The 12,208-nt window shown below is 38.0% G+C and overlaps 1 protein-coding gene across 2 annotated transcripts; it reads right to left on the minus strand.

Annotated features, from left to right (window-relative positions):
* Window positions 1-2,744: 2,744 nt before the first annotated feature.
* Window positions 2,745-11,841, minus strand: otud6b (OTU deubiquitinase 6B). Of its 2 annotated transcripts, none has more exons than XM_051671311.1 (7): window positions 11,592-11,841; window positions 11,281-11,423; window positions 11,071-11,172; window positions 5,139-5,451; window positions 3,543-3,604; window positions 3,334-3,440; window positions 2,745-3,224 (listed from the first exon to the last, which is right to left on the minus strand). In XM_051671311.1, the coding sequence occupies exons 1-7, from the start codon at window positions 11,659-11,661 to the stop codon at window positions 3,140-3,142; spliced, it is 882 nt and encodes a 293-aa protein (XP_051527271.1). In that variant the 5' UTR covers window positions 11,662-11,841; the 3' UTR covers window positions 2,745-3,139. The 2 variants fall into 2 exon arrangements, with proteins under 2 accessions (XP_051527271.1, XP_051527272.1); XM_051671312.1 differs by having other exon boundaries at window positions 11,281-11,442.
* Between the last annotated feature and the right edge of the window lie 367 nt (window positions 11,842-12,208).

Genomic DNA, 12,208 nt, shown 5'->3' on the forward strand with positions numbered 1-12,208 from the left:
GCAGAGTCTACAAGCAAAAAAGGAAAGCGACAGAGTCCGTAATAAAACCCGAATATACATCGGCTTGGATTTTCAGAGGTGGCCACAACAGAAAGGATTTAAAAGCGACCCAGAGATGGCTTTTTTCTTACTCAAAAGTTAAAATATTTTATTGATATGGTTTATGTATAGTTGTGTAATCACACACACACACACACACACACACACACACACACACACACATATCTGTGTGTAATGAAATACAATAATTATACTGTAATCAGTGCAGAATTTTTCACTTGCTAGCACACGTGTGTATTTTTCTTTATAACTGCAATAATTTATATAAATAAATCCTTTAGCCCTAGGCTTGCCAAGGACATGCAAGTCTTGAAATGATGTTGACCACTTGTTGGTAACAATGACAATCTATAAATGAGTTATAACCATGGTCAGAATATCCTGCAATTATAAAAACGTTACAATGTTTAACCTTATAAGACTAGCAATCATTATGTCTAATGTTAACGAAGGTTGCCTAACTTTTGTAACGTAATTTATTTTAAAACATCAATGTTTCCAATAAGTCAAAATAACAGCATAAGATATGGCACTTACCTGCTCAGATGACATGTTTTCGGACATCCACTTTTTCCTTTTTTTTTTTTTTTGTTATTTATTTGCCCATTCGTTCTGATAAGATGTCTTGTATCCATGTGTACACCGGTGCCTCAAACCACATTCATCCACGCAGAAGAGCAGAGCCGAAGCACAAACAAAACAGTGTTCTTCCACAAGACGCATGCAATTTCATTTTTTAACTGCTAGAGGGCCAAAAGTTATATAGTGTAGCTTTAAATAAATGATACAAATCAAACATCTGGCTGAACTCACCTGTTGTAAACATTGCAGTTCATATGGCAGACTCGACAGATAATTATTGTTCAGCTTTAACGTTAGAATACATGTCAGCCTCGCGAAAGCTTCTGGGAGATAAGTAATCTTCCTAGAGCTCAAATTGAATGATTTTGCTTTTGTTTTCAATGCTCTGATGAAAAAATAGTTTGCCATTTGACTTTTGCTTAGTCTAAATAAACTTTTCCCCATGTTTCCATAGAAATGTTACGTAGATCTCACTGGCGATGCTTATCGGACAAACACCAGTATGTCATTACCAGCTATACATACAGTGCATTCAGAAAGTATTCAGACCCCTTCACTTTTTCATATTTTGTTATGTTGTAGTCTTATGCTAAAATGCTTTAAATTATATAAAAAAAATGTCACATCAATCTACACTCCATACCCCATAATGACAAAGCAAAAACCAGAACTTTGCAAATTTATTAAAAAGAAAAAACTATCACATTAACATAAGTATTCAGACTCTTTGCTTTGACTCTTGAAATTTAGCTCTGGTGCATCCCATTTCTCTGGATCATCTATGAGATGTTTCTGCACTTTGATTGGAGTCCACCGGTGGCAAATTCAATTGATTGGACATGATTTGGAAAGGCACACACCTGTCAATATAAGAGCAAGAACAAGCCATGAGGTCAAAGGAACTGCCTGCAGAGCTCAGACACAGGATTGCGTGGAGGCACAGATCTGGGGAAGGCAACAACATTTTTGGGCTGAATTGAAGGTTCCCAAGAGCACAGTGGCCTCCATAATTCTTAAATGGAAGAAGTTTGGAACAACCAGGACTCTTCCTAGAGCTGGCTGCCTGGCCAAACTGAGCAATCAGGGGGGAAAGGCCTTTGTAAGAGAGGTGACCAAGAACGAGATGATTACTCGGGTTGAGCTCCAGAGATCATGTGTGGAGATGGGAGAAACTTGCAGAAGGACAACCATCACTGCAACACTCCACCGATCTGGGCTTTATGGCTGAGTGGCCAGATGGAAGACCCTCCTCAGTGCAGGACACATGAAAGCCTGCTTGGAATTTTCAAAAAAGCACCTAAAGGACTCTGACTGTGACGAAACGAAGATTGAACTGTCTGGCCTCAATTTCAAGCATCATGTCTGGAGGAAACCAGGCACTGCTCATCACCTGCGCAATACCATCCCAACGGTAAAGCATGGTGGTGGTAGCATCATTCTGAGGGGGTGTTTTTCAGCGGCAGGGACTGGCGGACTGGTCTGGGTTGAAGGAAAGCTGAATGCAAGATATCCTTAATGAAAACCTGGTCTAGAGCGCTCAGACTGGGCCAAAGGTTCACCTTCCAACAGCACAATGACCCTAAGCACACAGCCAAGATAATGCAAGTGTGGCTTAGGGACAACTCTGTGAATGTCCTGGAGTGGCCCAGCCAGAGCCCAAACTTGAACCCAATTGAACATCTCTAGAGAGACCTGAAAATGGCTATCCACCGACGGTCCCCATCCAACCTGACATAGCTTGAAAGGATCTGCAGAGAAGAATGGCAGAAAATCCCCAAATCTAGGTGTGCAAAGCTTGTTTCATCATACCCAAAAAGACTTGAGGCTGTAATCACTGCCAAAGGTGCTTCAACTGAGTTAAGGGTCTGAACATTGGTGTCAATGTGATATTTCAGTCTTTTCAAGTTACCAAAAATCTGATTTTTGCTTTGTCATTATGGGGTATGGAGTGTAGATTGATGTGAGAAAAAATAATAATTTAGAGCATTTTAGCATAAGGCTGCAACATAAAATGTGAAAAAATGAAGGGGTCTGAATACTTTCTGAATGCACTGTAGATGACAGACAGAACAGGCAACTTATTTAAAAGAGTGATGCATGTCTTTGATAAAAAGTTATTTTTATTCCAAGACAATGAATTCAGCATGTTGCACTTTACATGATCCAGCACCTCATAGAGCAAATTACTTTATATGATATATATATATATATGCTGATATGTAGTTTTTTTGTAAACAACACAATGCACATTATAATACAGTTCAGACAATTCATGAATAGCATTGGCAAGCATGGATTATTATTACATTAAGCTTATTCACTGCAACCAAAGTTGCCGCCTTGTGTTATTGAAGCATCTTCTATGAGCATCTTGAGAGAACAAGTTCAATTTAGCTGCTCCAATCAAAACTGAACAAAATTTCAGTAGATCCATTTCTACAGGCTAATGAATTATGCACAGCTGCATATACTGTATTAATGTGCGTCACTGATTGGATCAGCCCTCTTCCTCATTTGCTAAATCTTTCAGGGGTTCCACAGAGTTGTAGTGCTCACCAAGTCCATATGCATGCCGCATGTAACTGAAAGAGACAGTGAAATTACTTTAAAGTACAGCAGTTTGGAATGCATTTATGTATATAATCTTTGTTGTTTTTAAATGAATAAAATAAACAAATTGCAGGTATTTACATGAGTGTGATTGGTGGATTGCCATATTCTTCACCAATAATAATAGTGGGGGACTCTGCCTGAATAACTTCGATCGGAAGCTGGAGGACCTGTGAAAGGGCTTTCAACTGTCATGGAGGAAATAAATTGATGTAATTAATCATAAATAGTGGACAATATAAAAAAGTGGATATTATAGATGTATATTATTTATAGGACATGTATATTACCTCTAACTGTCCACCCCAAGCAGCTGTGTCTGCCACATCACTGCAGTACTTCTCAAACTCATCTGAAGTAAGAAAAAGTAACTTATGTTACAAACTCACTAATTCATATCATAAAAAGCTTACATATGTATTTTACATGCTGCTGAAAACTGGACTAATTGCACTTGGCTTTATGATGTGCCAATAAAAATAAAAAAAAGAAATCCCACCTAAATTGAGTGCCTTAAATGAAATCAAAGAAAAACTATATACAGTAAATAAACTCAGCAAAAAAATAAACGTCCCTTTTTCTGGACACTGTATTTTAAAGATAATTTTTTTTTTAATCCAAATAACTTTACAGATCTTTATTGTAAAGAGTTTAAACTATGTTTTCCATGCTTGTTCAATGAACCATAAACAATTAATGAGCATGCACCTGTGAAATGGTTGTTAAGACACTAACAGCTTACAGACGGTAGGCAATTAAGGTCACAGTTATAAAAACTTAGGACACTAAAGAGACCTTTCTACTGACTCTGAAAAACACCAAAAGAAAGATGCCCCGGGTCCCTGCTCATCTGCGTGAACATGCCTTAGGCATGCTTCATGGAGGCATGAGGACTGCAGATGTGGCCAGGGCAATAAATTGCAATGTCCGTATTGTGAGACGCCTAAGACAGCACTACAGGGAGACAGGAAGGACAGCTGATCGTCCTCGCAGTGGCAGACCACGTGTAACAACACCTGCACAGGATCAGTACATCCGAATATCACACCAGGGGTGATGGTCGGACTCTTGTTTATCGTTGAAGAAATGAGCGTAACACTGAGGCCTGTACTCTGGAGCGGGATCGATTTGGATGTGGAGGGTCCGTCATGGTCTTGTTGTCATTGCTGCAATCTCAACGCTGTGTGTTACAGGGAAGACAACCTTCTCCCTCAAATGATACCCTTCCTGCAGGCTCATCCTGACATTACCCTCCAGCATGAAAATGCCACCAGCCATACTGCTCGTTCTGTGCGTGATTTCCTGCAAGACAGGAATGTCAGTGTTCTGCCATGGCCAGCGAAGAGCCCGGATCTCAATCCCATTGAGCACTTCTGGGACCTGTTGGATCGGAGGGTGAGGGCTAGGGCCATTCACCCCAGAAATGTCTGGGAACTTGCAAGTGCCTCGGTGGAAGATTGGGGTAACATCTCACAGCAAGAACTGGCAAATCTGGTGCAGTCCATGATGAGGAGATGCACTGCAGTACTTAATGCAGCTGGTGGCCACACCAGATACTGACTGTTACTTTTGATTTTGACCCCCGCCCCCCTTTGTTCAGGGACACATTATTCCATTTCTGTTAGTCACATGTCTGTAAAAACTTGTTCAGCTTATGTTTTAGATGTTGAATATTTTTGTTCATACAAATATTTTCACAGTTTGCTGAAAATAAAAGCAGTTGAAAGTGAGAGGATGTTTGTTTTTTTGCTGAGTTTATATAGTATATATATATATATATATATATATATATATATATATATATATATATATATATATATATTCCAATCCAAAGTAAATCATGCTGTGTTTTGAATAAAGCACCACTGAACAGTGTTGATGTTCACCTGCAGTGTACATGTCTCCTGTATTGGGGTCAGTAAGGAAAGGCAGGAAGTCATCGGAGTGGCTTCTCATGTACTGAGCTGTTTGAGCCCGAAGCTCTTTGAGGCTGAGAGAGCAGCCTCGCTCCATCATCTGATCCTCCACAGCGTGGTACATGCAGTGTCCATCAGAGGAGATCTCTTTGACCTGAAGGTGCCTCTCCACCAGCTTCTGTCTCAGCTTCAGACCCTCCTGATGACGGGAGCCAGTAAGATTCTCCACCTCTGCCTCAGCGATCCGCACCTCCCGTTCCTTCTCAAAAGCAGCCTTTTTGTCCTAAGAAACACAACAGATGCAAGTTAAATAAAAGCATTAGACAAGATTTATATGATGGAAAGCCAGACGATCAGTATTCCCAAAAATTACGTTAAAGCTGAACACTTGCTTATGTGTTGAAGCCTTAAAATAGGCCAATCAAGTGAAGAAAATAAATGTATATATTTAGCAGGGAATAAAAATTAAATGTTATTTATTTCAGCTCATTCTAAACAGAAACTGTATTATTTCGTTCCAGTTTCGGCATTCCACAGCCTCCTTTCCAATTGATAACTGGTTAGAACAAGAAGTATGGTTAGTAATTTTCAAATAACAGTGCTCTGTGCTAAGGGTGGGTGATATACCAGTTGCCAGATCTCACAAGAAAAACAAGCTACCTGGTCTGGAAAAACAAGCTCAATTAAAAGGACTTGTCTCACCCAAAATTAGCAAAAACATAAGCAATTATTATTATTATTTTTCCCATGTGGGGAAATTATCAGCATTGAAATCATTGTATATACAATAGCCTATATAAAATAACATATTTTCAATAAATGTATTCTTAATATTAAATATATCCCCAAAAATATTGTAAATACTTCAAATATACATCAGGCCATCTAAAATCAATTAATATCCTAAATCTCTTTCTTCTGCACACACTGCGTGGGCACGTTTGGACTAAATATCATCTTATGCAAATTATTTTAATTAATTAATGTTTAATTTTGTTTTAATTATAGATCTGCTTCACAAACCACGCCCACGTTTACATGGGACATTCGTTTCAATGGAAACTGAAGATTAAACTTGTCAGTGCATTGAAGTCTAATTGTAAGAATTTGCAACAATGTCATAGGCAGATATGTGTCTGCAGTTTACTGTCATGTGTTCTGATCGCATATGACAGCACATCTTGGCTGTTTAAATTAAATTTGTTTGGTTTGTGTTTGTTCTTATGTGATTTTACTTTGCTGATTTTATTATTTGAAATCTCATTGTACAAGCAACTGACACTTGTCACAGAGTGTATGCCTCTGTGTCCTCTACCTTGGACATAAAGCTTAACTATGCATAGGGTCATGAAGGTAACTTATGTAGCCAATAACAAGTATTACAAAATAATAAACAAAACTTTATGTCAGTTTGATTTGATAATTGTGTGAATTGATTATTCCATCCTCTTGTTTTTGTTCCAGAATGAGGCGTATGTTTAGCTGGATCTTGATTCAATTCAACATTGGAGGGGGAAGGATTTTTGTTCTTTGTGATGGTGTCATTGGATTGCAGGTTTTGTTTGGAGTTATAAAAGGCATGCGACTATGTAAGAGAACTCTGAAAATTCTGATAAAATGATTAAGCTTGGATTTATGACTGATGTGCAACCAATAGTTGACAATTGATTAGGAAGTATCTACTGAGAGTTACAATTTCTTTATCATTACTTTCTGTCCCCCTACATCATTCAAGTTGAACAGAACTCCATGTCTGGAACAGTTCTGGAATTGTGGAATGTTCTGATTCTGTCACTTCTCAGAATCTTAGAAATTACAACTACTGATTTTACATACTGTATGCTTAAAAAGTAATGGTATATCCATTTTGCTCAGAGTTATGGTCCATTAACTCATTGATGTGTCCGACGTCTGTCAGTGGAAGTGTGTAGAACACTGTGTCTTCAGTAAACACTCTTAATCCATGACTCCTTGTCCTCATTTTCCATTCTGGTCTCTCTTTAGGCCAGTTATATTCCTCAAAAGTAGTTCTAAGAAAACAAGCGATGAGCTTTAATATGTGCAATGAACATAATGAACATGTGAAGGCTTTTTCACAATTCCCATAACTGGAGCTATTCATGTCATGTGTATGGCATAATTACATTTCAAGGTGACATTCAAGGTACTTTAAAATGACATGTAACGAAGTCTTTAACTATTCAGAATTGACCATGCTGTACGATGATGCATAAATTAAACATGAGACTTGCAGTTTTCTCCATAAATGCTCTCAGTGTGATGACCCTGAATTCAATATGAATTATGGAACAGACTGTAGTTTTAACTATGGGAGATGCAAAGGCCTGAAAGTACTTTTCCTCCCTTTCGCTCCATTATCACAAGTTCCTCAACAAAACTGTCTTCTTACACTTTTTCTTTCTTTCTGTCTCCTGGAATTTTTTTCAAATTCCTTTTTCCAGCTTTCAAACTATCCTTTCATACTATCTGTCTTCTGTTTATGCAAGCCATTTGACAACTGCTCAGTGGCAACCACAACTTCAGCTTTTCCATGACTGACATAAGCATAACATATCCACAATTACAATCAATTCTTACAAATATGCCTATTAGGATATCATGTCATACTAAAATACACTATACATACTAACCTCATTATTTGGCACCTCACATGGATACTGTGCCACTCTCCCAAATATCAAGTAGTATGGGGAAAACTTTGCAGTAATTTACTTTTTTTTTTTTTTTAAACAATGTGGCCTTCAGATGGTGCCACAATGATGGCTTCCCCCCACTGTCATGAAAATTGAGGGGGAAAATGTTGATGTGGTCTCATCGAAAGGGAAAACACTAATCAAATTCAATACAGACCACCTAAAAAAGTATGTGGAGCCAGAGCCCCACATTCCAAAAAGATGGATCCCATCAACTCCACCCAGTCCTCTTCCTCCTTGCAGTCCCACCAAGAGTCTGTCAACTCCAAAAAACAATAGCCCCACCACTCCTTGTTGTTCCAAGGTTCTTCCCTCACATCAGCCCGCTATCCAGTCAATCCAGATCACAAAAAAGGCACAGACAAAACATCCATCCTGCTCATCGGACACCTTTCCAGCATCTACAAATTCTGGAGAGCAAGGTAAATACTAAATAGTGACAACATTTGACTCATTTGCCATAGCTCAGTATTTTTCTTTGTGCTAATTTTCATAGTGATATGTGATATATGGAGGGCAAGAAACAACATCTGTTGTGGAGCAAGATGGGCCCCTATAAACTATACAAAACATAATGGATCTGGCACTGGGCAAACAGCTAGAAAGTGAGGCAAGATTAATGAATTCTCCAAATACATTTTACATGGTTACAAATGCAATCAGATGGCTTTCTTTGTATATATGTGTTTCAATTCTTTGTGATAACAATCTAAAACTTTGATTCTTTCTGCAAATAGGTTGTAAATTTCTCCACAACATTGCAGAGCGATTAAATGTCAGGAGAGTAAAAGGCATATTTAAAAGATTCCTATCAGACGACCTCATTCTGAAAAGGAAGCCAAAAAGACTTGTAAAAGGTAGTTGGCAGTTGCATTTCAACACAAACCCAAAATAATTATTGCATATTAGTAGAGTATTTTATTTATTTTTTTACCACTTGATGTTTTAGCTGGATCCATCCACGTATGATGTGCTTTTTGGGGCAGTTTGTGTAAACAACCATTGGACATTTATAGTAAGTGACTGCAAGTTTTTTAATTTATTCATAACTGGAGACCAAAAAAGTTGTGTCCAAAAACAATTATCTAATGAGACTCTTAATACTCTTCTTTCTTCCTTAAGGCAATGTACCCAAAGATGGGAAAGTCCATATATATTAACCCTTTTGGCACCAAACATAAAGATTACAAGGAAAGTATGTAAAGTCCGTTGAACTGAGAGGGAGGTATCTGTCATTCTATAACATGCTGTTGTTGAATTGTGGCCTACTGACAGATGCACTTTCTGTTTCATAGATCTTTCATGAGGATGAGGGGTCTGCACATTTCAAGGTGGGGATGCCACACAATTGTGCATTCCACTCAGCAGGATATCACATCCTGTGGTGCATTTGTTTGCAAAGTAAGCAATGGCAATTATTTTATCTAATATTTTATAATATTTACTGATAATGACACAATTCATGTATGGCATAATTTCTCATATCAGCTAGCAGAGGTCCTACTTCTGAAGGAAGAAATTACTTTTTCTGAAGATGAAGCAGGCATCGTTGAGATGCGCAAAGACATTACTACAAGGCTTTTGAGAGAAACTGGTGAGCATGACAGCATTTAAACAGCTTTGATAGTCCACATAAGTGTTCTGGGCATGATATGACTATCCATCTGTTATAGATGACCTTTCAGAACTGTGCCGTTCTTGTGGAGAGCTGCATACATACAAAGTCCAAACTGAAAAGTAAATGTTTTCCAGTAACATATCACCCAATTGTATTGTTCATGCTTCCTTCCTCAGATTGAATGTACAGAATGTGGAAGATGGTTCCACAGGGACTGTGTGGGCAGACCCTCCACAGCTGGCAAATACAGTTGTGCAGCATGCACATAAAAATGTATTGAATTTGTGTGTCTACAAAAGTTAATCATTTTGTTTTGCATACTTGTGTGTCTCACCTGTTAACTATGGACAAGTTTGTAAATAAATCATAATTTGCTTCATTACATCACTCTTGGATAATTCAATGTTTCAGAATTGGAGTATGTCACTAAATCTACAATTTTAGGGTACGGTATTTGCATCTTTCATAGACATAACTATGGATTGCTTACCGTCACTCATATTGACTACAGGGTCATCACACTCTTCAGGCAGCATTTATGGAAAAAGCAGCAAGTCTCATGTTTGGTTTGTGCAACATCCTGCAGCAATGTCACTTAAAATAATAGAACAATTAAAAATACTTCATAACATGTCACAGCATAACTTAAACTACAGCGATATTGCTGCTCAACTCAAAATGTAAATACACAGCAAATATAGCTACATAAATCTCTGCCTAAATGCAAAGACAATTCTTACAGTTAGACTTCAATGCGCTGACAAGTTTAATCTTCAGTTTCCATTTAAATGAACGTCCCATGTAAAAGTGGCAGTGGTTTGTGAAGCGTGACATGAGAACATGGTAAACTTCTTTTAAACTGCGCCCATTACACAGGAACAGACAACAAGGACTCAAAGCGGATTAACATTCATTCCAACAATTCTAAATAACGTGAAAAACATTTTTTAATCTGTGCTCCGTGGAAAATCGCATTTGACGCCTCCGACATCTGCTGGAAAGTCAGGTAAAATGATTTGCGTGCACGCGCACATCCCCAGTTAACACAATTCCCAGTCAATCCATAACACCAGAGTCATAAATGGAGACCCCATATGACATCAGAGCAATTCCACTGGCTAATTAATGGGTACTCTATTCAGTGCCTGATTAAAAATCGCAGTGCCAGTTTTAACATAATCACATAATAATATATAACTGAACTTATAGATTGTGAAATTAAAGATGTGTTGTTGTTTGTGTTTTTCAGTTAGCCTTGATAAGTTTTTGTTCAGGCATTACAAACAGTTACCCCCATGGGGACTCAATTTACCAGGCGGACTCCATTTATCATGACACCGGAACAATTGAAAGGGACCTTGTACATGTTTTTGGTTACGTTCGGCATTAAAAAAAATTTAGTATTCGGGTTTCGTTTCTTGAACCGTTTTCAGTCCCAAGTATTTATTTACTACATGTTATGTAGTTACACTACTAATGTTACATTGCTGGTTGTCCCCACCCCCGTGACAACTAGCCCTGCTTTAATGTAATGCCACCTAAAACCACAAACAAATGCAGCTGAACTCACCCGTCTCTTCTGAGCTTTAGATGTCCTAGCTTGCGTTGCATCTGTTTTTTCCTCATTATTTGACAAGCTCATTGAATCCAATGTATTTGAAACCTCCTCTGCCTTTGAAACAACAAAAATCTAATGGTGAGCTGAAAACGTTATACACACACCTTATAATAACAATGGGTTCTTAAATTGTACAAACGTGAGATGATCCGTTTTATGTACCGTAGAAGAGATCTGAAGTTGTTTCAGTTCATTTTCGTGTTTTTGGATGAGCTCAGCCTCTAATCTGGCAATGTCCTCAGTCAACTGTTTCCTCCTCTTCTTGTCATTTTTGGGCACAGCATTTTTCATACTTTGTATTTTTGCTAAGAAACAAAAACACATCTAGATTGACAGTAGTATTAGAGATATTCATATGTCGTTTACTAACACATCCATCAACAAAACACTTTGTCTTTAAGCGAAATCACTAAAATATCATCTAGTTAATACTTGGGTGAAGGGTTACCTAAAGACACATGTTGTTGCTTTACCTTGCATATCTTTCTTTTCCTTGCGATGCTGCTTAGCTAACAGCTCCTCTGCTGTCTCCACTACCTCCATATTAAAATTAACTAAATATTCAGAGTGATAAAATGTTGGCTAAAATTGACCTAAACAATAAACATTAGTTTCCATTGGTTTCAGCTATTAAAGGACTAATTTGTGGGTTCAGCTCATAGAAATCAATTGATTTTGAGTACATTTGCTCAGCTGCTCAAATGCAAGCACACTCTCGCGAGATCCTGGAAATCGTCCCTTTCTAATAAAAGTCTCTCTATAAAATAATTTGGAAAAGACAGAATAAATAATATTTGTATTTAGACAGTGGCTTTCTCTGACTGATTTATTCAGTCGTCCCATTTCTGGTCAAATAACGTGTTGGTAAAGCCATTTGCAACAGTTTCAAATGCTTGAAAATGCAAGACCAAACTAATCGAAAATGTTCGTTCTATGGGGCCGTTTAGACCAGAGAGTATTTAGCAGAGACAGGCCACTTCTATTAAAATTAATGGGAGAAATTGGAACTCTCAACCAAGGCGCTCTGAGTGCCCAACGGTCAACGTATGTAGAAAGAAAGCCCCGCCTTACAGTTAAAAGAGTCAATCAC

Source organism: Myxocyprinus asiaticus, chromosome 34 (assembly GCF_019703515.2).
Source record: "Myxocyprinus asiaticus isolate MX2 ecotype Aquarium Trade chromosome 34, UBuf_Myxa_2, whole genome shotgun sequence".
Lineage (NCBI taxonomy): Eukaryota > Metazoa > Chordata > Actinopteri > Cypriniformes > Catostomidae > Myxocyprinus > Myxocyprinus asiaticus.

What these genes read in the sequence shown, in the direction of transcription:
- otud6b (XM_051671311.1), bottom strand. Translation starts at nt 11,661, where the DNA reads ATGGAGGTAGTGGAGACAGCAGAGGAGCTGTTAGCTAAGCAGCATCGC. An exon ending in GGAAAAGAAAGATATGCAAG is followed by an intron (nt 11,424 to 11,591) that starts GTAAAGCAACAA and finishes TTTGTTTCTTAG; the next exon opens with CAAAAATACAAAGTATGAAA. An exon ending in CTTGGGGTGGACAGTTAGAG is followed by an intron (nt 3,441 to 3,542) that starts GTAATATACATG and finishes CCTCCATGACAG; the next exon opens with TTGAAAGCCCTTTCACAGGT.